The 27791-nt window shown below is 43.2% G+C and overlaps 1 protein-coding gene across 1 annotated transcript in view; it reads right to left on the bottom strand.

Annotated features, from left to right (window-relative positions):
* LOC126278461 (glypican-5-like) overlaps positions 1 to 27791 on the bottom strand; it is a 69947-nt gene that overhangs the window by 37978 nt on the left and 4178 nt on the right. The window contains exons 2-4 of the mRNA XM_049978597.1: positions 19708 to 19816; positions 13634 to 13796; positions 2661 to 2787 (exon numbers count right to left, since the gene is read on the bottom strand). Of these exons, the coding sequence (XP_049834554.1) occupies positions 2661 to 2787; positions 13634 to 13796; positions 19708 to 19792 (375 nt within the window). The 5' untranslated portion in view covers positions 19793 to 19816. The remainder of the gene's footprint in view (positions 1 to 2660; positions 2788 to 13633; positions 13797 to 19707; positions 19817 to 27791) is intronic.

Raw genomic sequence — 27791 nt, 5'->3', positions numbered from 1 at the left:
TCCCGCATCATACGACCTTTTACCCGGTCTCACGCAGACGTTGGTACACAGCAGCATTTAGCAGATTACCTGGACAGGGACGCCGTTGCACGGTAAGAACGCAACAATTTGAGGAAGCCGTCTTCCAGCATGTGGAGAGGGATCCTTCAATCAGCAAGAGTGCAATTGCACGTAACATGGGGGCGAATCAGACGAATTTAAGAACACTCCTTCGAGAGCAATTGTTACGTCCATTTCACTTACAGCGTACCCACAACCTGGAACCAGTTGATTATCCACCCAGAGCACAGTTTTCGCAGTGGCACCTGGAACAGTGTGAAATGCATCCTACATTTCCATCCTCTGTGTTGTTTACCGATGAAGAAACGCTCGGGCGCGATGGAGTCTTCAAGATGCACAATTCTCATGTATGGAGTGAGGATAACCCGCATGCCACAGTTACTAGCGCTCATCATGTGCGGTTATTCGTAAATGTATGGGTCGGTGTTGTTGGGGACCGTTTAATTGGCCATATCTGCTACCTAGGCCATTAAATGGAAGGCACTATTACAATTTTCTCTCCAGAGCATTGCCAGAATTGCTGGAAGACGTTCCGCTCCCTACAATACAACGCAAGTTGTTCCAACATGACGGACACTTCAGACGTCGTGTGCGTCGATTCCTGGACCGACGGTTCCCAGGAACGTGGATTGGCAGAGGTGGTCCTGTACCATGGCCTGCTCGATCCCCAGGTATGTCCCCTCTGGACTTTTTTGTGTGGGGAGAGATGTGCAACCTTGTTTACGCAACTCGTGTTGCATCAGAAGAGGACTTGGTTGCCCGGATAGTAGCACCAGTAGGAACAATTCAGGATCCTCCTGGGGTTTTTGCCCGTGTCAGACAGAACATGATCCGACGGTGTAAACTTTGTTTACGTATCAATGGAGGCATTTTTGAACATCTACTGTAACTGAAATTGAGTTGTGTTAATGTGTTGTCTCTGGATTACAAAAAAAAAAAAAAGTTTGTTGGTTTAGTTAATTTGCCGCCTCTGCCGGTTTAAATATTCCTCATAGGAAAAAATGACATTAGGGAAAAATATTTGTTTTGATGTCCCCTACAACCTTCGAGAGTTTGTCGGTTTAAATACTTTTCATCCTGTATATCTGTGGTGGCTGATGGGTTTATTCAGTTCAGCTGGTTGCTTCCGAATAGCGGTATTACTGCAAGGCAAAGTATTAGGCTTTGACTAAGATTTCCTCTTGCTTCGGTCTTCTGAAAGATAGCGACGATGCGCAAGGGAGTTTCGGAACTTCTGTTTCCGATCACGGGTTAAACACATCACCACGACACTTTCTTACCCATCATTCATTCTTGAGGCGTCTTACTCGTAAACTGAAGTCTTCTCTGATTGTTTTCCATTCTCGGGCTCAAACTAAATGGAATCTTCCCTTACCATGGCTGAATATAGCCTTTAATACCGCCACACATGAGGCGCACAGAGTTACCTATCCTTCTCTCATGTTTGCCTACCCCATTAATTCCCCTTTTATCAAATATCTGGTCCATACATGATTTATTGCCCAATGATATTAGTCCTTAAATAATCAAGGATAGCTGTCGTAGGGTCAGGGCAAACATTCATAGCACCCATAAAAGGGAAGTTGCACAGTACAACCAGGGCCGACGTCCAGGGATCATTCAGATCGTGCAGTCACGAAGGGACACGACTGTGCCTTCGGTTCGGAAAGCCCATATCGAAAATGTTTCGTTGTATGGTACGCTCTCTGATAACTGTTGATGACCCAGCACTTAAATGTGCAGCAATTTGTGGAAGTGTTGCATTTCTGTTACGTTGTATGATTCTGTTCAGTCGTCGTTGGTCCCGTTCTTGCAGGATTTTTTTCCGGCTGCAGCAATGTCGGAGATCTGATATTTTACCGGATTCCTGATATTCACGGTAAACCCTTTAAATTGTCGGAGTTGAAATTCCCCACTTCAACGCTGCCTCAGAGATGCTGTCTCCCATCGCTCGGGCACCAACTATGACACCACGTTCAAACTCAGTTAAATCTTGATAACCTGCCACTATTGCAGCAGTAACCGATCTAACAACTGCGCCAGACACTTGTCTTATACAGGCGTTGCCGACCACAGCGCAGTATTCTGCCTGTTTACATATCTCTGTATTCGATCCGCATGCCTGTAGCAGCTTCTTTGGCGCTTCAGTGTATATTTGATACAGCGTTTCCGCATTATACCTTTCACCAACTCGTAGATTTCATACTAAGTCATCATGCTTCAGTTTTACAGAAAAAAAGCCCGTACACCATTTATGGATATGTTTTGTTGCAAGGCATTTTAATGTGCAAAAAAGGAAAGGAAATAGAATTTCACGTCCTCCAATGTCCACAACTTCAGCAACTGTAATGAAATACCATTCTGATGTCCATCGTACTGTGGATGGTGTGAAGTCTGCTGTACGTATACGTCGCAGTTAGCAATACAACCTGAGGAAGGCGTCTTGCAATAGTCGCCGAAGCGTTTGAATTTTGTAGTTGGCAGTGCAGTTTCAAACTCAGAAGAATTTTATTGAGGCTGTCAGGTCTGTTTCTTCTTTTAGAGTTTTCTGTGGCGTAATCTGCACATTACCTATTGCGGTGCGCAATGCCTTACATTACCTGCTTTAAGTGTCGCAGCTGGTCGCTGAGCTCCGCAATGCGCGAGTCGGGCGTGACTGGAACCCACTCCAGCTCTGGATTGTACTTCTGGGCGATCAGACTAGATACCACAACCGTCTTTGTATACCTGCAAGCACACACATACATCGGAGTCCGACAAGGGGCGGGCTACAGGGAATAGAGGCAGCTGCACCTCTGAGTCGTTACACCGAAGTACTGGAATGAAACAGAAAGACAGTCTGCGCACCATAAAGTAATAAAACAAAATCATTATTATGTCCTGTCACAGAATGCTGTGGTCTAATGTTAATCGTTGCTGCCGCTAGGTCCTCGGGTCCCGGGTTCGATGTCCGACCGGGTCAGAAATTTTCTGCCCTTGTGGACTAGTTGTTTCTGTTCGTCATTTTCATCTCATCATCGACATGCAATTTGCCGAAGTAGCATCAAACAGAAAAACTTGCACTAGGAGGCCTAACTGCCCAGATGTGGTCTTTCGACCAATACATCCATACGATCATTCCATTTTACGAACAAAACTATCTACATCACGTTTTTACTACACTATTATTACCGGTTTCTGCTGAACTGGCAATTTTCTTATTTAAATTACAACACACGACAACCGTTGCTACTACTGGAGTGAGCTAGTGGACTTAAAGTGGTGTACATCAATGGCGTATTATTGCGAAATTTGTTACGTAACATACACTCTGAGAAAAATGACGGAACACGAAGGAATTACCAGAATTGCACGGAAATAGGTAGATGTGATGTACACAAACAAATGATTGTGAAGCTCTCTCTCTTGAATAAATCACACAGTTTTTCTGATACTGCAAACTGAGCAAATGAGTAAAACGTCGGCCCACCTCTGGCCCTTATGCCATCAGTTATTCGGTTGTGCATTAATTAAGAGATCCAGAATGAGATTTTCACTCTGCAGAGGAGTGGGCACTGATATGAAAATTCCTGGCAGATTAAAACTGTGTGCCCGACCGCGACTCGAACTCGAAGAGATGTTGGACGCCCTCTTGATGGATTTCGTGCCAAATTCTGTCCAGTTGGCTCTAGATCGTCAAAATTCCGAGCTGGTTGGATCACGCCCATAGTCTCAGAACTTTCTCAAATGGGGAGAGATCCGGAAATCTTTCCGCTCAAGGTAGGGTTTGGCAAGCAAGGAGACAGGCAGTAGATAATCTCTTCGTGTGCAGGCGGCCGTTATCTTGCTGAAATATGAGCCCATAATGGCTTGCCATGAAGGACAACAAAACGGGCCGTCGAATAGCGTCGATGTACCGCTGTACTGCAAGGATACCGCGGTTGACAACCAAAGGGGGTCCTGCTATGGAAATAAATGGCACCCTACTCCTGGCCGTCGGTCCAAAGGCGGACGACAGTCGTCTCCGCCGCTGAGCGGCGCATTTCTAGACACGTCATACATGATCATAGGGGCTCAATTCGAAGCGGGACTGCTTACTAAAGACAATTCTGCTCCAGTCAATGAGCTTCTTGGCTGACAGCGCCCGACGCCACGGCAAGCGTGCTTGTTCGTGTAGAGAGGTCAATGGCAGTCGGCGTAAGGGGCGCCGTGAGCTCAGCGCTGTTCCTGTGAGCCGCCTGTTAGTGGTCCCTGCTGTCACTGGAGCACCGGCTGCACGCCGGATCTCTCCAGCTGAGGGCCGGATCTCTCTACCACGACTGCTTCCTTCTTGACACTGTGTTTGGACATGTTTCACCCATTCCTGCCAACAGCGTCGAATAGTGGCATTGCTCCTATTCAAATGTGGTGCGATTCGCCGATTACTCCAACGGGCTTCTTTGAGCCCAACTGCTCGTACTCTCTTAAATGACGACTTTTCAGAATATTCTTCACGCGCCTGTCTAAGAGATACAATTACTGTCCAAGTTAGTACACAGAATGAAATTCGCAAAGAGTCTATGTCCTTTATTCATCTATCAGCCGCCAAATATTACAGTTTTGCATTTTCCATCGATATCTGTATGACTATCAATTTGTGACCAATTCGTATTACTCCACCACGGTGCGTCATTTTTTTCATCTTACAGTGTATTTGAGAATACAGGGCATATTGAATACACCATTTTCAGGTGTGAAGTCTGCAAGATATCAAATGGCTCTGAGCACTATACCCGGGCCACTGAAACATTGCACTTGACGTTTGCGTATGAAGTTGGCAGCGTAACAGAGTCACAAGTGAAGAACGATAGGCGCTAGGCGTTCAGCGTGGGGCCCCAGCCAATCACAGTGCAGTGAGCACTGCTGTTACTCACGTGCTGTGACGTCAAAGTTCCCGCGTTGCCGGCTTTGTTTAGTAAATGTGTATACAACGTGAGTTGTGTGTTGTTTACCGCGTGTTTTCGTTGTACTGAGTGCTATATCGTTGTGACTTTTGTTACGTTGTGAGTTTATTTACTTGGAAAATGCCACCGAAAAGACTTCGTTCACCTAGTGACAATCCTTTGCGTCGACGGGTGCCGCTAAACAGCCAGGCACTGGAGTTGCTACGCAAAACTCGTGAGTTTTACGAGCAGGAGAAAAACTACGTAAGCATTCATGGACAGCCATCAATTCCTGCCGACAAAGTGGTGGAACGTACGTCGAAAACTCTTGGTATTAGTGCAAGAACGGTAGTAAGTAAGGGAGTATTACTACAAAACTTGGAAGATACTGAAGTGAGCCGTAATGATTCCGAGCTGTCTGGATCAAATAATACATTTTTATCAACACCGGGAAAGAAGAAAAAGCGGCGTAGTCCTATCACAGATCTAGATTCTTTCCAGACTGATGCAGTTCGTAGGCATGTTTGTGCTTACTACAGCAGAAAAGAGTATCCGACTGTAGCTAAGTTATTAATCTCTTTAAAAGAAAGTGAACTCTTCAGGAGTGGTAAAACATCACTAAAAATTGTGCTAAAAAATATGGGTTTCCGTTACAAAACGCTAGACGGACGCAAAGTACTGTTAGAGAGGGCACATATTGTTACCGCTCGTAGCATTTTCTTGCACAAAATTGTGGGCAGAGACATTCATTCCATAATTTGGCTAGACGAAACGTGGGTTAATGCCGGGGAAGCTGTCAGTAAATGTTGGACGGATAACACACCCAGCAGTAGCGGCCATCAGCCGACGGGAAGAGGAGCTAGATTAATTGTGGTCCATGCATGCTCCTCCAGTGGTTTTGTCCCTGACGCACTTTTAGTTTTTACATAAAAAAAGACTGGTGATTACCATGAAGATATGGATCACACACGATTTGTTGAGTGGTTCAGGAACCTTTTAAAACAATTTCCTGTCCCTACAACAATTGTAATGGACAATGCTCCATATCATTCGGTGATACAGAACAAAGCCCCAACTACAAACGATCGGAAAGAAGTTATGGTGCAGTGGTTACAGGCTCGAAATATTGCAGCGGATATGGGTATGACAAAGGTTCTGTTATATTCTCTTGTTAAAGAAAATAAGCCTACGACACCTACATACGTAGTAGACGAAATTGCCTTGGAGCAGGGTCATACTGTAATAAGGCTGCCACCATATCACTGCCATTTCAACCCTATTGAGTTAGTATGGAGTGACGTAAAAATGTATGTAAGGAACAACAACAAGTCCTTTACAATAACAGAGGTGGAAAAGCTGTTGCGTGAATCTCTTGTGACTGTGGATGCAGCCTCATGGAGAAAAAAAGTAGAGCACGTCGAGAAGCTTATACGAGCAGCACAGACAATAGAAGGTATTATCAGTGGCCATGAACAATTAATGATTTGTCTTGCCGATGACGACGTTGAAGACGGTTTTAGCGATGAATCGGACAACAGTGACGATGGCGAGCTGGATGCAATTGCGCCATTATCGCTGTAAATTGGTGAGTGAAAAAATTCTGATATTGGTTATTTATTGCAATCTCGGTTATTATTTATTTTGTAAACTACGTACATTATTGATTTTAAAGTACCAGTCGTCAGATGCTTGTTTTTTTGTATTTCTTTGCTCCGTTATCGAAAGGGTGCGCATTTTTATGCTTTAACATGCAATATTATACGGTTGTTTACTTCCTGTCATTGTAGTAAACTAAAAACGAGTTTTTATATACATTGTAATTGCTCAATCGCTTGCATTTACGAGACGGGACGGAAAACTGTATCGTCTGCTGTGTATATAGAGGCTGCTGTTGCAACATCGCTATTACAGTATAGCCAACCTAACTAGACAAAAAGCGAACTGTCAAGTGCAATGTTTCGCCGGCGGGGGTATATGGGACTTAACATCTATGGTCATTAGTCCCCTAGAACTTAGAACTACTTAAACCTAACTAACCTAAGGACTTCACACAACACCCAGTCATCACGAGGCGGAGAAAATCCCTGCCGGGAATCGAACCCCGGAATCCGGGCGCGGGAAGTGAGAACGCTACCGCACGACCACGAGCTGCGGACTGCAAGATATCACAAACTGTCGAAACCAATTACAGTATAATAAAGTTTTCATCACCTTTTGGCGTTTTTCATAAATGCGTCTTTCATCGGATCCTAAAAACAAGTTTAAATATTTACATTTGCCTCGTTGCCCAGCGACTGCTTTTAGTTAACCACTAACTACTTACAGGATTCTTAGGCCATCATCTCGTGACAACTGACTTTCTCAACAGCAGATAAAAGAGCCACTGGAGTGACAGCAAAACCAAATAATGGACTAAATTTCAACGAAAATTCTACTAACCTGCTCAGGCGATGATTCCGTCTACGTTAATGTACTAAAGAATATCAACATAAATGCTACAGCTTCCATTAAACTTCCACAAATAATGAAATATTCTGAGTTGAAAGAGCTGTCAGGCAAAGAAGTTCTGTATCACAAAAACCAACTTCTGGAGCCTTATACAAGCAATCAGATCGCTTGAATGAGAAAAAGTATAAGGAACACGTGCTAATGGAACATAGGTTTTTCCCATAATATTGTACAGTTTACACCTCTTGGAGATAGACTTCATACACCAGTTGAAGAACGTAATAGAGCAAGGATGAATTTTTACTCTGCTAATATGAAACTTAGTGACGGATTAAAAGTATGTGCCGGACCGGGACTCGATATTGGGAACTTTGCTGTTCGCGGACGAGCAATATATCAAGTGAACTATTCGAGAACGTGTCACGACTGCGATGGATGGATCATTCGGTAGAGAACTTGCTCGCGAAAGACAAAGATCTCCGTTTCCAGTTTTGGTCCAGCACAGTTTTAATTTGCCAGGAAGTATGATAATAAAGGTAGTTTAGAATTTCTATGAAAAGCCGCCGTTAATGTACGAGGGTTGTTCAGTAAGTAATGTGAGACATTTCTCTTCTGAAAGCAGTTGGTTAGGTTTCCAGAGCACCATATTATTCTCCACTCTTATGATCACAAAATCCTATTGATCAACATAATCTTCGTTCAGTGCGAAGACCTTACGCCGCCTTACTGGCTCCCAGAATGCCCGCACGATACCACCCTACTGGTCGACGTGGGAACCAACGTCTTGCTAGATCAATGACCTCCTCGTCATCCGCGTACGGTTTCCCGCGGAATGCATCCTTCATTGGACCAAACAGATGAAAGTCGGAGGAAGGTGCGAGAGCCGGGCTGTAGTGTAGACGAGGAATTACAAACCTTTGAGTGCCCCAACTGGTGGACGAGTGTGTCAGCAGTCCCAACAGGGACGTCCAGTTGCGCAGCTAGGCGTTTGATTGTGATCTGTCGATCGCCTCGAATGAGAGTGTCCGCACGTTCCAGCACTGCAGGAGCCACAGCTGTGTGCGGCCGGCCAGCGCGTGGGAGATCGGACGAGTTTGCATGACCTTGTTTGCTATGATGACGTACGCCTCGTCCAACCACTCACCGTGCTTTTGTTCAGTGCTAGGTCTGCGTAGACGTTCTGCAAACGGCATGAATATCTGCAGTGCTCTGATTTTCCACCAAAAAAGAAAATCAATGACATCTCTCTATTAGGTGGCACATCCGTTACAGACTCCATTTTGAAGGCAACGTAGAGCGCCACCACCTAGCGGAACTTCATGAAACTACGGGCACTGAAGCCGGAATATTTCACGATGTCCCACAAGTCTCGCATTTTTGCAACCGAAATTGGTCGGCAAAAAGTGTGTTGCATTCCTTATTGGAAGCCCTTCATATAATCAGCGCACGTAAAACATCAGCATACAAATTAACAAATATGCCAAAAAAAACGGGTGAAGACTTTTGTGTATTTAATGCTGATTAAGAGAACAACAGGACGGACAGGAAAAGAAATGTCCTCGTGGTTTTTAGTCTGAAGACTCGTTTGCCACAGCTGTCCACGATACTCTGTCCTGTGGAAGCCTCTCCATCTCCAGATAACTACTGCAACTCACATCCATTCAAATCTTCTGGGTGAGTACTGCCATTGCACACACTTGACATATTGTACTCAAACCTTGATATTCATTTACAGTTATTTGGCACACAGCTTCTCGTTACGAAAATTCTTGTTTCCTCAGATGGTTTCCTGCCAACCTATCCCTTCCTTCTGTCAAGTTATGCCAAAAATACCTTACCTCAAAAAATAAATAGAAGAGTGAAACTGGTCTACAGCGCTTTTCGTAAACTAAATATCATTTTCAATGCTAAGTTTCCGATGCGCCCGAACAGAAAATTTTGTAATGAGTTTGTACTTCCAGTTTTGGCTTTCGACAGTGAGACACGACTTTTAATGTGAAAACCATTCAAAAACTCAGGGTTGCGGTGGATAATGGAAAGATGCATTTCGGGAATCACTTGGATATGCGCGCGTGACCGTTGGCACTGAATTTTGGCACAGTGGAAGAGCGCAATTCCATGGTCTCATTAATCCCGACACCATCTTCATCGTGTGAGAGAGCGGCTGCGTTATTCTCCACGGGCCAATCACTTGGGGATCCACGGGTCCAGTGGAGCTCGTGCAAGGCACCGTGACGGCCAAGGAGTATCGTAGACTGGTTGCTGGCCACGTACACCCCTACATGACGGTAATTTTATGCGACGGCAGTGGCATTTTTCAACAAGATAATGCGTCATGTCACAAGACCGCGAGTGTGATAGTGGTTCGAGGAAGACAGCGGCGAGAACCAGCTGATGTGCTGGCGACTCAGCTCGCCAAATTTGAACCCGATTGTACACCTGTGGAATGTGACTGAACCTGGCGTCAGACCTCCACAGTCCCCAGCCCGGATTTTACGGGAATTAGACAACTTGTGTACCCTCCTCCTCCAACGACCTTCCAAGGCCACATTGCTTCCGTGTCACGATGCCTCGCCGCTGTTATCCGTGCCAAAGTCGGTGAAACCGCCTGTTTAAATCCACAGGACAGAACAAGTAGTTGGAATTGTGGAAGAGGGCCAAAATGAGCGGCTGTCAGTTGCACTAGAACACACATAACTTTATTTACTTACCCAAACATTACAGAGAAATTTCCGAGCTTAACTATCGACTGAGTATGTCACACAACCTTATGGCTTAAGAGCACAGCCTCTTTCACTTTTAAAACGACTGAAGGCCCATAATTTAAAACACAACTACAATAAATTTTCAAAAGGCAGGTGGTGCAAGGTTTTATCCTTAAATAATATTTCAAATGACGCTAAGGCCCAAACAATATAAGACTTGACAAGTAAGGAAGTTTTAATTTTAAAACGGCTGAAGGCCCATTATTTAAAACCCAACTAAAAGCATTCAAATTCAAACCATCGGCTATGAGCCGTTAAAATGCACAATTAAACACCAATAAGAAAAGGCAGCGCAGCCAGCGGCGCTCAGAAGTTTCCGTGGGTCGGTCTGCACTTGAAATATTAACGTTCGCTAAGGGGAGACAGGTAGTCGGCCCAACTATACCCGATCCGCCGGCAACCCAACCAAGAGACAGTCAACGGACCCACCGACGACTTGCTTTCCACACAAGACGACTTGCTTTCCACCCGGCCAGTACAAAAGGAACTCCAGTGCCAAAACATAAAAGGTATAGCCGCCCACAACCAAGTATATATAAGCTGTCAAAACTACACACACGTGTTGGACAGCGATAACACGGCGAGGAAAAGACACTGCCTGAATTTTACGTCAGCGGCCAGGGCAGGTAACCGTAACGCTAACGGCCACAAGGCAGAAAATTCCGCTGGGATACTTGGGCTTCAAATAACCAAAATACGGTTAAACTCCACCGGATGGTGGCCAAACTTTTGCCAACTCGAACACTCGCTGTTGCTCACGGGAATACCCCAACAGCCAACCATGAAAACCAACGGCACAATGTGAACAGAGTGGCTTCGGTAATGAAATCACGACTCAACTTTGATGTCCTGGGTCGCTGAGCTACGAACCTAATAGCAATCGGAACAGCTCGCACACACTCCGACACACCGTAGGGACCGGCAGCGGGCCCGGTCCATTGTGTCGCGCGGACATTTCCTGCCTGATTCACACCAACCGACCGACTGCCGCACACCGGCCAGCCGGAAACTATATGCACCAGACCAAAGATATTACAAGGTGCGAATATCGATACACGCCGCTGCTGCCATACGTAGAAAGAGGAAGAACCGCAGCATAACCGCGGGAACCCAAATGCAGAGTAACAGTCAAGGTTTAAACCAACGCATAAGTGGGGTCCATCACGGCTCAGGTGGATATACCGGGTATGAGGTAAGTGGTTATAATGTTCTGTCTGATCAGTGTTAATTGCTGCCATGCAGAGGACACGAGTTCGATTCCTGGTACTGCCATGGATTTTTCCTTCGGAAGGAGTAGTACAGGGTGCACTGAGGCTCATTATGCCAACTGTGTAGCTACTGTACCGAGTAGTAGCGGCTGCAGGGTCTAGAAAGTCTGCAACACAACTGGGAGAGTGGTGTGCTGACCACATGATCCTCCATGCCGTATCCACATGACGTGCCGGTGGTAGGTATCCCTTGGACCTTCATGTCTTGGTGAAGAGCTAATTTCTTTAAACAATTATAAACTGAAAAATATTTTGTTATTACTGTTCCACTTCTCACATAGTCAATCAACTAAGATGAAAGTAATATGTGCTGTGTCTCGTGTTAGTTTCACGAGATCCATACGCTAGATTGGATGCCCTGTTAATACTGCAGCTGGAGGTCAGCAACATTTCACATTATTCAAACAACAGTGTAGCCAACGGCTTGCCACAGTGGTAACAGCTGTTCCCGTTAGATCACCGAAGTTAAGCGCTGTCGGGCTGGGCTAGCTTCTTGGATGGGTCCCTCGAGCGCTTTGGCAAGCGACTCAGCCCTTGCGAAGCAAACTGAGGAGCTACTTGATTGGGAAGTAGCGGCTCTGGCCTCGTAAACTGACATACGGCCGGGAGAGCGGTGTCCTGACCACACGCCCCTCCATGTCCGCATCCAGTGACGCCTGTGAGGTGAGGATGACGCGGCGGCCGGTCGGTACCGTTGGGCCTTCCAAGGCCTGTTCGGGCGGAGTTTAGTTTAGTTTCAAATAACAGTGTCACGAAACAAGCAAAAGCCGCAGTAATGTATGTTTATTTATCGACAAAAAGTTTCGAACGAGTCATCAGATTCGAGTCACGGAGGTGTCGCCGTGGTTAGCACACTAGACACTGGTTAGGGGGGATGACGTTTCAAATCGCCGCCCAATCATACACATTTTGGGCTTCCGTGATTTTCCTGAGGCGCTCAAGACAAATTCCCAGATGGTTCCTTTGACAAGACCGATGTCCTTACCCATCCTTTCGTAATCCGAGCTTGCGTTCCGTCTCTAACACCCGCGTCGTTGACGGAACTTCCGATTCTGATCTTCCTTCTTCCTTCAAGTCTCGGATACCATTACTTCAGGTTAAGGAAGCTTTTATAGCCTAAAGGAAGTAATGATTATCAGTTAGAGCAGTGGTTCCCAACAGATGGTCCGCGGAGCCCCAGAGGTCCGCGAGCTATGCCAGAGGGGTCCGCGAGATGCTATTAGAATAAAAGATATATTAAATATATTTCATATGACATCAGATTTTTTGTTTTGGCCGCTTCCTGCATAAGCAGTTTTAAGCTCGATATATTTTCAATAATGAATATGCCAATGTTTTTTCTAAGTACCAAAAATAGAAAACGTATAAAAAGACTCTTAATTTGGCTTTTTTAGGTACTTGATACTGTGATATGACAAGGTACCAACCATGCTTGATGAGGGGGTCCTCGAGAAAACTTTGCTGGGAACCCCTGAGTTAGAGCATCTGTCACTCATGCGTCCATTACCAATTATTCCATTGGTCACTAGGTGGACAGATCGATAGTCAATTGAACTGTTCCTCATACTGTCTCATCCTAGTTTATGGTACTGCTGTGGTGAGACAGTATGCGGAACAGTGCAATGGACTGACAGTTCGTGCACTTAGTGACTAAAAGAAAAATATGTATAAGACAATGGACGGATGTGTGAGTAATAGATATTGCAAATGATAAAAACTATGCGATTTAAATACTAAAACGTCGCACCAGTTACAATTTCTTCATGCTGAGCACGACACATTTCGAGAATTTATTCTCATTATCAAGTATGATTACTGCCAGTAACTGACTGGTTCTGTCAATAGAAGGCATCTCTCAGACCCAAATTGAACGTTCCGACAGCTTTCTTTGTGTTCCAGTAGGTGCTCTATGTGTCTGTCTGTCAGTCTCTGTCTCTCTCTCTCTCTCTCTCTCTCTCTCTCTCTCTCTCTCTCTATAAATCCCTCTCCCTCTCACCCGCACCCCCTCTCTCTATCTCTCCCTCCCCTCTCTCTCTCTCTCTCTCTCTCTCTCTCTCTCTCTCTCTCTCTCTCACACACACACACACACACACACACTGTTGGAGGAGAGCCTGCAAGGCACCATGTTCTCAGAGCCAGCGACAGCCTGCCCTGGGACACGGTTGCGTGCAGTTTGCTGGAGGGTACTTACTCTCCGACGCGCTGGCCGTTCCAGCAGTCTGCCGTGTCTCTGGTCTCAGCGAAGCTCTCGTCGGAACACAGCGACTCGGCTAGGTTGCCGTAGAAGCCGCGGCTCTTTCTTAGGCTCGCCATGAAGCGCTGCAGCTTCGACGATAGCTGATCACTGTCTGGTGCTGTCAACAAACCAAAGCGCATTTATCTTTAGGTACTCGGACTTAGTAGAACTCCATTCTAAATTGTATTTACTGCTTGATTAATATAAAGCACGTCACTCGTGAACGTTGGGGATATTAGTTGGGTTGTCTGAAGTCACAGGGAGGGTGTGATATGCCTTGTTGACATCCGAACTTCGCAGCTAGATGCTGGGTGTGGTTAGAATGTAGACATGATATCTACGCAGTCTGTTACAGACAGTTGTGTACTGAGCGTGACAGTACGTTGCGAGTTAACCGGCTGTGAATGTGGCATGACAACCGAAGCATGAATCCGTCATAGAATATCAGACATTACGGATCGTGATGCGTAGGTCAGCTGTGTCCACAGCTGATGTTCACTATCAGGGACTAAGTGTATTCCCACGCGTAAACCGCCACACAGGAATTCGTCAAATTTTTGACGAACGGGCGTTACTTCTCTTCATACTTGGCGGCTGAGGCTCTCCTGACTTGAGAAACCTCTTTCAACTAGGACTCCACGAACACAAATTCTGACACTTCGACACGGAGCTCAGCTACTGGCATGGGCCTGTGAACAACCACACTGGACCCCAGATCAGCGGCGGCGTGTCACGAGTCCCGGCTTGCATCCAGCTCCCACTTGCCAACAAGGTTGTGTCCAGGCAAGTGGTGGCTTGGTGCCTTCCACCTAGCTCAGGGTTTTTGACGATCTTACTCGCCAATGACACAGATTTCTTGGATGCCCTCCTGAGGAATATGGCACCAAATTCTATCAGCCGGTCCCAAGCCGAATAGCTGCTTTCATAAGGGACAGAGGTGGACCAATGCGTAATTGATTTGCTCAGTTTACGCAGCTCTTTCTACTGGATAAATCATCCAATTTTTCTGAAAATGCAACGATTTGTTTCTCTGTACCCGTACAACACATTTCTCGATTTTCACCCCATGAGAATAATTCTTTCGTTGTGAATTTTTTTTGTCTTGAAGTGAATTTTATAAATCTTTCTCTTTTGTCGTAAGTTACGGCTTTTGAGCTCTCAAAATGACAAAAGTTTTACATTTGTATACACATATATAATTTTGGCCCTAAATATTTTGGACCTTCATATACTATAAGTGGAAGAGGATTATACTTTGATAACATCAAGATTAGGACATAATTGGCAGAAATGAATGTTTAGATTTTGATCGACATAAACAAATTACAGTTTATAGCAGCACCTTAACCTCATAGCGATTGTTCAAAGAGACGACCATTAATCACACCTGCGCATTACATTTCATCGCGCGCCATAAACTAACCTCTTTGTGTGCAGTAAAATGAGACAGGCAACCAGAACCTATGAAACAGTTGCTGCCTGGATTCTACTGACCTTCCACACCACGTGTGCTTTATGAAAAACCATATGAAAAAATCTAATGAGGACATACACCTTATATAGAGTAAGGTAAGATGCCAAGGCTAGGTACTTTACGTGAGCACTCATCAATAGCATCTCCGCTTTACAAGTCTGGAGTCGCCTACATTTTTTCGCGTATGACCGGTTCCGCATTTACAAACAACTCATTGTCAAATGTGTGCTTTTCACAAAGTAACTCGTCAGTTGGTTAGATGTGTGGAGCTAATCAGTTCGAGGATAGATCTCAGTATGGATTATTTGTAAAACGAAAACCGGCCATATGAGGAAAAAATGGCGGTGCAAGACTGCTAAATAAAAACCGTTGTTCACACGTCTTCTGTCGAGCCATTTAACTGGGAGAACTGACGCCGTTCACTCTTGCAAGTAGCCTTCTTAAAGCCTCCTTACTGTCTGCTACTTAATATACGCAATTTAGTTATGATGAAGAGTAGGCTGATGTTTAAGAGACTAGTCAGGAAGAACCAACATGCAAAGAAATGGAATATGAAAGCACTACACTGTAAATAGATACACCGTATGTTCTCAGAGACTACAGGTACTGCGATAATGCATAGCTCAGTAGGAAATTCAGCAGAAGAGAAATGAACATCTCTAAAAAGGCAACAGCTGAAGGTGGAAGTAAAAACATAGGTACAAGGAAGGCAACTGCGAGAAAACCAAGAGCAAACAGTTCTGCTTTTCTACGAAAGAAGCAGGTGCAAAAACATTCGGAGAAATTCAGGAATATAGAAATACGTCAGTCAGTTATGAAATAAATACGAAGTGTACGGAAAATAGGAGGAAATGGTTGCATGAAAATTGTGAAGAAAAAAAAATAATGATTGTAGGAAGGACTGACTTACAATATAGAAAAGTCAAAACAATCTTCAGCGAAATTGAAAGCAAGGGCGGTAACATTTACAGTGCAATGGGAATTTCACTGTTAACCGCAGAGGAGATAGAGGATAGATGGAAAGACCACATTGAAGACCCCTTAGAAGGGAAGACTTGTTTGATGACGTGATGAAAGAAAAAACAAAACTCGACGGGGAAGGAATAAAGGATCCAGTATCGTTGGTGTGTAGAATGTCAGACTTGCGATGTACCATCAGACACATTGAAAAACGTCCTCCAAACAATTCCGAAGACTGTGCGATAATGTCGCACTTGTAGGGTTTTGCAGTCAGCTTAAGAGCTCGTGCATCCATTTTGTTAATAAGAATAATATGCTGAAGCTTGGAAATGAAAACAGGATCTCATGGATGACGATCAGTTTCGCTTTGGAAACAGTAAATGCATATGAGAGGCAGTTATAACATTGCGGATGATAATGAAAGCAAGACTCCAGAAAAATGAAATCACGTTCATACGATTAGCCACCATGGAAAAAGCATTCGACAATGTAAAATAGGGAAGACATCCCGCATTCTGAGAAAAATGTGGGGAAGCTGTAGGGAAAGACGAGTGATGTGTAGTATGTGCAAGATACAAGACAGAACAATAAGAATGGGACAAGAAGAACGAAGTTCTCGGTTTAAAAGGGGTGTAAGGGATGTAGTCTTTTACCCCCTCCAGTTCTATTTATATATCGATTAAGCAAATAAAAGAAAGAAAAGGAAGGTTCAAGAATTACAGGACATGCTGAATGGAATGAACAGTCTAATGAGTGCAGAATACTGATTGAGACCAAATCGAAGAAAGACGAAAGCACTGCGAAGGAGCAGAAATGACAAGAACGAGAAACTTAACATCAGTATTTGTGATCACGAAGAAAATGAAGTAATGGAAATCTGCTACCAAGGCAGCAAAATAACCCGTGACGGACGAGGAGGAGGAGGAGATTAGTGTTTAACGTCCCGTCGACAACGGGGTCATTAGAGACGGAGCGCAAGCTCGGGTAAGGGAAGGAAGGGGAAGGAAATCGTCCGCGCCCTTTTAGAGGAACCATCCCGGCATTTGCCTGAAGCGATTTAGGGAAATCACGGAAAATCTAAATCAGAATGGCTGGATACGGGATTGAACCGTCGTCCTCCCGAATGCGAGTCCAGTGTGCTAACCACTGCGCCACCTCGCTCGGTCTTGTGACGGACGAAGCAAGGACGACATCAAGAGACTAGCAATGGGAAACAGTGCATTCCTGGCCAAGATAAGTCTACTAGTATCGAACATAGGCCTTAATTTGACGCCGGTCGGTGTGGCCGAGCGGTTCTAGGCGCTTCAGTCTGGAACCGCACCACCGCTACGGTCGCAGGTTCGAATCCTGCCTCGGGCATGGATGTATGAAATACTTAAACCTAACTAACCTAAGGACATCACAAAGTTCTATGGGACTGATGACCTCAGATGTTAAGTCCCGTAGTGCTCAGAGCCATTAGAACCATTTGAACCTTAATTTGACGAAGAAATTTCTGAGAATGTAGTATGGAGCACAGCATTTTATGGCACTGTAGCATATACTGGGCGAAAACCGGAACAGAAGAGAATAGAAGCATTTGAGATGTGGTGCTACAGACGAATGTTGAAAATTAGGTGGACTGATAGGGTGAGGAATGAGTAGGTTCTCCGGGGACAGGGCGAGGAAAGGAGTTTATGGAAAACACTGACAAGAAGAAAGGACCGCATGACAGGACCTCTGTTAAGACATCACAGATTAACTTCCACAATACTAGAGCGTGCTGAATCACGACGTTTGACGGGTGATTACATTTTTAATTTTTTCCTCTCTTTTGAAACATAAAAAACCATTTATGGTGTAATTTTTAGAATGTTAATCAGGAAACATTTTTTGATATTCTAGAAACAAACAGTACAGTAACGAACTGGCTTTCAGTGTCTTCGGCCATCTTCAGGTCACAAGTGAGTGTAGCAAAGGCAAGTAAAATGGCGTGCGACTTTAAGCAGACGTCATTTCAACAGAAGACACAAAAGGCACATAAATGAAGATAGATAGGAAACTATTAATTTTTTCTCACACGGAAACAGTTACATAAACTACAACAGGAAAAAAATATAGTTTATGTGGAGATAGAATTAACAGGTTATGAAAAATATAGCCTTCCATGAAAGAAATTGGAGATTAAGAAAGGAGCATACAACTTTTGCAGATCACCTTTTAACACAAAACCACTCATTGATCTAGAATGCGAAGTTTTACATTCTGATAAGAAAAGCGGGTAAATGATCCTACAGGAAAGCGCAGACATATGACGAAGAATGGCATCTAAGTATTAAATGTCAATACGCATTTTCCTTTTTCCTCTCTGACAATTTTAATGCAGCACTGGGAACTAAAACCTGATTTAACAATGTTTATTTTTCATCAGTTGTTAAATGTATCTCCAGATTAAAAGCTGCACGTTTCATTTCACAGTTAATGTAACGCAATTTGCGCGACAAAAAAGCAATACTTCACTATGTACAGAAGATACAAAAATGTTGCACGTGGAGTGTTTACAAACAGTACCTATAAGTCGCACTTCGTTGTATCAGTGTTTGCGACAATCAGTTGTAACATATTACTATGAAGACATGTAAGTCATGTCACGGCTATGAAATGCGTTGTAACATTGGGAGCAGATTGTCTTACGAACTGTTTTGGAAGTGTAACAGAACTCCACGCGCAGCCTACTCTAGCGTTCTCCAGTAAATTATGTAAACGAGTAAAAACAGTGAGTAGACGTCGCAAGCGGGCGGGAAACTTGTAAATCAGCCTGTATTCGCAAGAAACAGTACACTGCAGACAGAAGCGAATCGGTGAGCCCGGCAAAGTCATTATCGTCGCTGTCGTTCAACATTGCCTTACTGATCGGCAACATCAGCAACAGTGGCGTCTGATTCTGAAAAACATCTTTTGTTGTACTATACCATGCTTATGGAAGTACTAGTGAAAACTGAAATCCTTTAATTGTCACTCTATTTGTTCATTACAGCTGTTATTATTGTGGCATCGTAACTGTCCTTGTTTATTTTTATCTGTAGTAGGATACAGTAATTTTTGTAAGTTGAGCCACTGGTATAAATAAAATTCCTGATTTGGTAACTGAAAGTGGGTGAACTGGATAGCTTGTGCAGTGACTTTGTAGTTAAAGTTAATTTAAGTTTATGATCTGGTGCGGTGACGACAATAATATCGACATATGTTGGCGTTATTGATCGATTAACAGAAATAATAAATAATAACGGTAACAATAATTTTGAACTCATCGTTTTACTTGTATTTGCGATGTTGCTGCAAGTTTTGCCTTTTCGTCGACATCAGAAATCTGTGCACTCGAAACGACTCAGTTAAACCGCAATTAGGTTTCGGAAAGAAATGACACCGTTGTTAAGAAGCGCTGTGGGTCACGGCAGTAAAGTTTATACACTGATCGTAACGGCGCTCGCTCACCGCGAAACACCTCTTGATAGAGACACCCTATTGTATTGCATGTATTAGATGGATAACGTGAGTGTTGAGATTTTTGAGGCAGGAGAAAAGTTGAGACAACTGGATGGAGCCACGTACTCACCAGGCAAGCTCTGCTGGAACGCAGTGCCGTTGCACCGCACGCCATCGTGTGCAGTGTTCTCGTCCGTAACACCATAGTCCCACATGTGTGGTCCGCACTCTCTCTTCACCTGAGAAAGGAATTTGTATGTAGTTAAGGTACAGCTAATAGACATACTTAGGGTACAAGAAATAAGAATGATTAAAAACTTGATTGGAAACTGCTTTAATTATCAGAAGCACAATCTGCAGGTGCGACAATGAAGAACCATCTTCAGACTGGAGAATAATATTGGGGTCGCTTTTGTTCTTACTGTGTAAAAATGATCTTTGATCAATAATTCGCTTTGCTGAAGATGAAAGTATTGTAATGAAGTCTGATAAAGCTCTACAAGATTATGTGCTGTGATCAATGAACAAAAAGAAAAATATACCGATTTTAAATGGTAGTGCCGACAGCAGTATCACTTGCTGGGTAATTGGTTAAGGGTTTAATAGTAATTTTGCAGTGGTAGAAATTTTTTCTTGTGTTTATTTGTTGTATAGTTAGGGTTTTCCCTCTGTAGAATTTGTAGTGTTGTCGAAGTATTTTGATTTTATCTTAGGATAAGAAGTTTTGCATATAATGGAGCTGGGAGTAAGGATGGAAATAAAGTTCTCTTGTAGGTGTTGCTTTGGAGAAAATGGAAAGATGACGTGGTTTACACGCCAGTGTTATTTGGAGCTGGAAACTGATTGAGCCCTGAAGGGCGACAGAATTTAAAGCCATGGATTAGGAATGGAAAGACGAAAGAAGGGAAATTCTGTAACATGTGTAAAGATGGATATTCATAGTTTTGTAGCGGGAAACAGTTTTGTGGTTCACTGACAAAGTGTCTGGTACTTATTATATTCAGCCGACCGTAGTGGCCGTGCGGTTCTAGGCGGTACAGTCTGCCTCGGGCATGGATGTGTGTGATGTCCTTAGGTTAGTTAGGTTTAATTAGTTCTAAGTTCTAGGCGACTGATGACCTCAGAAGTTACGTCGCATAGTGCTCAGAGCCATATGAACTTATTATATTCACTTTTTATTGTACACTAAAATATCAGTAGTGTGACCTAATTTACCTTTAGAGATAATAGAAAGTGGCTGTGAAGAGTGAGTAAATAAATAAATATGTAAATAAAGCCTAATGGAAAAAGTTCATTTGAAGGTGTAAATAAAATGTTATCGAAAACTTCTAACTGATGCTCTGCAGATGGACTGTCAGTGAACATAGAAAAGCAGAATACATTCAGTTCTCTACTGCAAAGAAACTGATCACACCACTATAAATAATACATTAGAGTGAATAAATAAATATGATATTATGATATATTTGTATTTATGGGAACCTGAAATCGCCACGTGTTACAGATCATTCAAACGACTGAACTCTATTGTGTTACTGGTAAAATCAAATGTAGGAGATGAAAATGTCAAACTTAACTTACTTTTCCTATTCGCTAATGTCTTATGGCATTATATTAACTCTTAATTGAAGAAAAAGCTTAGAAAACAAAAACAATAAAACGAAACAGCAGATGAAATAACCAGAGAAAATCAAGAACTGAAGGGAATTCGATCGCCTCTCCTTCCGAGTACGTTTACGGTCGTAGATGAACTGCTGCATTCAACTGCCTATCTACTTAGCACATGACTAGGGTTAAGTATGAACAAAGTAAAGCCAAAGAGTAGGTTGTGGTGACCTATCAAATTATTTAAGAAGTGGAAGGATTCTGCTATGCAACAAGAAATATGGCATAAATCGCCGTAAGTAAGCTATGAGCAAAAGACTCACGAAGGGGCAGAAAAGTTTCTCCAAATAAAGATGTGTATTGGTACCAATAGCGAACTTGAAACTGAGGAAGAATTCCTTCGTCCAGTACTTGGAGAATACGACGCTGAGTCCCAGGAAACTGTGGACAGAGGGAAAACCTCTGCACAAGAAATTGAACGCAAGTGAAATGTGATAATTCAGAATGATATTAACAATTAAAGTGTGACATGATATCAGATACAACGTTTGTAACCTCGGCTAGTGCTGGTCACGGTTGTGAATGTCAGCGTCAGTTTTGTAATTTCCAGGGGACGGGAAGTGATCTCCAACCTGGAGATAACAGGTCGGTCTTCCCTGAATTTCACTAAGTGGCTGCAGGTCAGTGTCGACCGTACTGTTTCCAAAAACGAGAGTTTTCACCCTTTGGGATACAAATTTCTGAGAGTGCAGTAGAATGCAATACCTGACAGCGAGTACTATGGACGATTGAAGTGTCTGTCCACATTCTGCCCTGGAGGCTCACTGACCGAAAGGCCTGCATGGAGGGGATTGTATCTCGTGAAGTCAGGTGGCAGGCAGGACGGAAGTCGTGGGCCCTTTTGGGCAGAGTACAGGTTTCAAGAGTATCTGGTATATGTGAAGTAGTTGTTCTGCAATGGAAAAGTGGAAGAGGCAACAGGCACGCTGCCCGCTCACATGCCTGTAGGGCTCAGCTGCTTCTCGATTTCTGGGAGGAAATATGCGACTATATGAGCGTGCAGTTGTTAGATGGACAGAAGTCACAGAATATGAAGATATCAGCTAGCCAGTGTTAGTATTTGATAACAATGAGGACTTGATGATCACTGTTTTTAGTCGTAAGCCTTCTGATTGGTTTGATGCGGCCCGCTGCGAATTCCTGTAATGTGCCAAACTGTTCATGTCAGAGTAGTACGTACAACCTACGTCCTCAATTGTTTTCCAGTATCTGTCATCCTCCACAGTTTCCTCTAGTTATTATGTCATGTCGTAACAGGTTTCCTACCACCCTGTCTCTTCTTCTTGACAGTTTTCTACATATTCCTTTCCTCGCAGATTCTCCGGAGAAGCTCCTTATAACTGACCTTACCTGTCCACATTATTTTCAACATTCTTCGTAAACACCACATTTCAAATACTTCTATTCTCTTCTTGTCTGTTTTTCCCACAAATCATGTTTCGCTACTATTCAATGCTGTGCTCCAAACGCACATTCTCACAAATTTGTTGCTCAAATTAAGACCTTTTTTGATAGTAGTGGACTCGACCAGGAATTCATTTTGGCCAGTGATAGTCTGCTTTTTATGTCCTTCTTGCTCAGTTCATTATACGTTATTTTGCAGTCTAGGTAGCAGAATTCATTAACTTCATCTACTTCGTGATCACCAATCCTGATGTTAAGTTTCTCGCTGTTCTCATTTCTGCTACTTCTCATTACTTTCGTCTTTCTTCCATTTACTCTGAGTTATATTCCGTACTCGTTAGGCTGTTCATTCAGTTCAGCAGATCCTGTACTAGGCAAGGTCCTAGTGGAGGTGGTTTCCCATTGCCTTCCTCCAACCGTAATGAGGATGAATGATGATGATGACGACGACGACGACGACACAACAACACCCAGTCATCTCGATACAGGAAAAATTCCTGACCCCGCCAGGAATCGAACCCGGGACCCCGTGCGCGGGAAGCGAGAACGCTACCGCAAGACCACGAGCTACGGGCCCACTGAGGACAGCAATTTCATCAGCGAACCTTATAATTGATATCTTTTTACCTCGAATTTTAATTCCACTCTTTAAACTTCCTTTTATTTCCTTAATTACTTCTTCGGTTTATAGTTTGAACGGTATGGACAAAAATCCACATCCCTGTGTTACACCCTTTTTAATCCGAGCACTTTGTTCTTCGCCTCCCACTCTTGTTGTTCCCTCTTGGTTCTTATACACATTGTATATTACCTGTCTTCCCCTACAGTTACTCCTATTTTTTCAGAATTTCGAACAACTTGCACGATTTTTCATTGTCGACGCTTTTTCGACGTCGACAGATGCTATGAACGTGTCTTGTTTTTTCTTCAGTCTTGCTTCCATTAAATAATCGCCTCCCTGATGCCTTTACCTTTCCTAAACCCAAACTGGTCGTCATCTAACGCATCCTCAATTTTCTTTTCCATTCTTCTGTATACTATTCTTGTCAGCTACTTGGATGCATGAGCTATTAAGCTGACTGTGCGATAATTCTGGAACTTGTTGGCTCTTGCAATCTACGGAATGAACGTTGTCGTTTTCTTGTCATTTCCCCCAGTGATTTTAGAAATTCTAATGGAATGTTGTCTACCCCTCCTGCTTTATTCGATCTTAAGTCCTCCAAAGTTTTTTCTAAATTTTCTGATTCTACCACTGGATCCTCTATCCCTTCTGTGTCCACTCCTGGTTCTTAGCCTATCACGCCACCAGACAAGACTTCTCCCCTCACAGAAACCTATAGACGTCTTCAGTGAACGTTTCCAGCTATTTTATCTCTCCTCTGCATTTAACATTGGAATTCTCCTTGCATTTTTAATGCTACCACTCTTGCTTTTAATTTAATCGAAGGCTGTTTTGATTTTTCTATATGCTGAGTCAGTCCTTCAGAGGATCATTTCTTTTTTAATTTCTTCATATTTTTCCTGTAACTGTTTCGCCTCAGCTTCCCTACGCTTCTTATTTATTTCATTCCTAATTGACTTGTATTTCTGTATTGCTGAATTTCTCTGAACATTTTTGTACTTCCTTCTTTCATCGATAACTTAATTATTTCTTATCTTACCCATAGATTCTTCCCAGTTTCCTTCTCGGTACCTGTGGTTTCCTTTCAAACTTTTGTGATTGCTCTTTTTAGAGATGTCTATTCCTCTTTAACTGTAATGCCTACACAGCTATTCCTTATCGCAGTAGCTGTAGCCTCTGAGAACTTCAAGTGTATCTCCTGATTCCTTAATGCTTCCTTATTCCTCTTCTTTGTGCATTAGTTTTTCCTAACTAATCTCTCAAAGTTCAGCCTACTCTTCATCGCTACTAAATTGTGATCTGAGTCTGTATCTGCTCCTGGATACGCCTTACAACCAAGTATCAGACTTCGGATTTTCTGCCTGAACGTGTTGTAATCTAATTGAAATCTTTCCGTATCTCCCGAGCTACCCCAAGTATACCTCTTCCTCTTGTGATTCCTGAAAAGAGTATTCGCTATTACTAGCTAAAATTAATTGCAGGGTTCAATTAGTCTTTCTCTTCTCTCATTCCTACTACAAAGCCCATATTCTCCCGTAATTCTTTCTAGTCCCCCAAAACTATTAGATATTCATCTCCCCTTTACTTACTAAATTACGCGTTCAATATTCTCATTATTTCCTCTGTTGGCTTGCGACGTCGGGGTGTATACCTGAAGTACCGTTGTCGGTGTTGGTTTGCTGTCGATTCTGATGAGAACAACCCTATCACTGAAATATTCACAGTAACTGACTCTCTTCCATATCTTCCTATTCATAACGAACCTTGCTCCCGTTATACAATTTTCTGCTGTTGTTGGTATTACCCTATACTCATTTGACCAGAAATTCTTGTCCTGTTTGTCTTTGACTTCACCAACCGCCACTACATCTAGCCTGGACCTTAGTATTTACCTTTCCAGATTTTCAGGCTTCCCTACCATGTTCAAACTTAGGGCATTCCACAACCCTACTGGTAGAACGTTATTCTTCCGTTGATTATCCCGTCGTTTTCTCATTGTCACCACCCACTTGAAAGTTCCTCTGGTGATCCGAATTTGCCAATTGAGAGACCATCATGAACTTTTTGAATTACAATCAACTCGTACGGTGGATACAGCAGTGGCTTCCATTGCCTTCTGCATCCTCATGCTGTTGATCATAACTGATTCTTCTGTCTTTAAGGGTAGTTTTCCACCGCACGGAGATGAGAGTGCTCTTCTTAACCTCTGGCCGCTCCTTCGCTCACTTTGTAAAGGCAGTTGTCAGAATGAGGGCGACTTCTTGTCCCGGTGGTCTTCGGCGGCCATTTTTGATGATTTTTAAGCAAAATTTATACTACGATGGAGTTCGAACCTGGGCCCGAGGACGTTTTATTTACTAATCGAAAACGCCACCCCTTTACCACGGGTGTTACAAATGACATAAAATCCATTTTTTCCATTGGAAAATTCTGGTGGTTTTGGATGTGCCTTTGTCCTTTCTAATTCAGTATGTTATCCTGTATTACTGACTATTTACGGTTCTCGTTTTCCAATCCAGTGGTCGTATGTCAGAGACAGTTTAAACTAGTTGGAGTGCTACAGGGTACTGTTTACCGCTATAAAAGAAGTGAATATTTAACACCTTCAGGACTGGCCTCATTCATCGTGGATGTGACATCTATGTGTGTAATGTTTCATTTGAAAAGATTTTACGTGGTTTATCTGTTCTTAAGAACCTTATTACGAAGTACTGAAATTAACAGAGATATAAAATGTTTTAGTGAATATTATTTTTATTCCGAAAAAAATTAGTAGCCAGAATTGTTACTCACAACTTGTCTGAGTGTAGTATGTTTTGAAGCGCTCACTCAAGCAAAGAGCTGCATTACAACTTGAACCTCACGAGGACAACTTCAACTTTTGTAGTCCTGTCTTCCTCAGTTGACTGTAATATTACGGCATAGTGATAATTTTTATTTTATGGATCATCCGAGAGCAACTGAATAAAACACAATTTTAGTGTCACACGCGTTTCGCCATTATTTTGTGCAAGACATCTTCAGTGGCCTGGAATATGTACATATGTTTGCTATTTAATTTACATTTTGGTCACTGTACCTATAGGTGGTTGGTATTCCCTATTAAGTAGTAATATTTTGAACTGTATTTACAGGTTGAGTGGACGAGTTTCTACGTATTACGCTCCTGTTGCATTTTTGGAAAGGGAGCATCAACGCGGCACGCCTTGACAGAGAATCCTAGGAAGTTCTGGTCTTACGTTAAATCAGTAAGTGGATCGAAACAGCATATCCCGACACTTTGGGCTGATAATGGCATTGAAACAGAGGATGACACACCTAAATCTGAAACAATAAACACCATTTTCCATAGCAGTTTCACAGAGGAAGACAGCACTGCAGTTCCTTCTATAAATCCTCACACGAACGGAGAAATGGCTGACATCGAAATAAGCGTCCAAGGAATAGAAAAGCAACTGAAATCACTCAACAGAGGAAAGGCCACTGGACCTGACGGAATACCAATTTCGATTCTACACAGAGTACGCGAAAGAACTTGCCCCCCTTCTATCAGCCGTGTACGGCCAATGTCTAGAGGAACTTCAGGTTCCAAATCATTGGAAAAGAGCACAGGTAGTTCCAGTTTTTAAGAAGGGTCGTCGAGCAGATGCGCAAAACTATATGCCTATATCTCTGACATCGATCTGTTGTAGAACTATAGAAATTTTGTTCGCGTATCATGTGATTTCTAGAAACCCAGAATCTACTCTGTAGGAACCAACATGGATTCCGGAACAGCGATCGTGTGAGACCCACTCTCTCTATTTGCTCATGAGACCCAGAAAATATTAGATACAGGCTCCCAGGTAGATGCCATTTTCCTTGATTTCCGGAAGGCGTTCGATACAGTTCCGCACTGTCGCCTGATAAAGTAAGAGTCTACGGAATATCCGATCAGCTTTGTGGCTGTATTGAAGAGTTTTTAGCAAACGGAACACAGCATGTTGTTCTCAATGGAGAGACGTCTACAGACGTTAAAGTAACCTCTGGCGTGCCACAGGGGAGTGTTATGGACCATTGCTTTTCACAATATATATAAATGACCTAGTAGATAGTGTCGGAAGTTCCATGCGGATTTTCGCGGATGATGCTGTAGTATACAGAAAAGTTGCAGCATTAGAAAATTGCAGCGAAATTCAGAAAGATCTGCAGCGGATAGGCACTTAGTACAGGGAGTGGCAACTGACCCTTAACGTAGACAAATGTAATGTATTGCGAATACATAGATAGAAGGATCCTTTATTGTATGATTATATGATAGCGGAACAAACACTAGTGGCAGTTACTTCTGTAAAATATCTGGGAGTATGCGTGCGGAACGATTTGAAGTGGAATGATCATAAAAAATTAATTGTTGGTAAGTCGGGTACCAGGTTGAGATTCATTGGGAGAGTCCTTAGAAAATGATCAACAAAGGAGATGGCTTACAAAACACTCGTTCGACCTGTACTTGAGTATTGCTAATCAGTGCTGTACCAGGTCGG

This window comes from Schistocerca gregaria, chromosome 6, assembly GCF_023897955.1.
Source record: "Schistocerca gregaria isolate iqSchGreg1 chromosome 6, iqSchGreg1.2, whole genome shotgun sequence".
Taxonomy (NCBI): domain Eukaryota; kingdom Metazoa; phylum Arthropoda; class Insecta; order Orthoptera; family Acrididae; genus Schistocerca; species Schistocerca gregaria.
The sequence above is the reverse complement of the archived record's forward strand: the minus strand, read 5'-3'. Positions and strand labels throughout refer to the sequence as shown.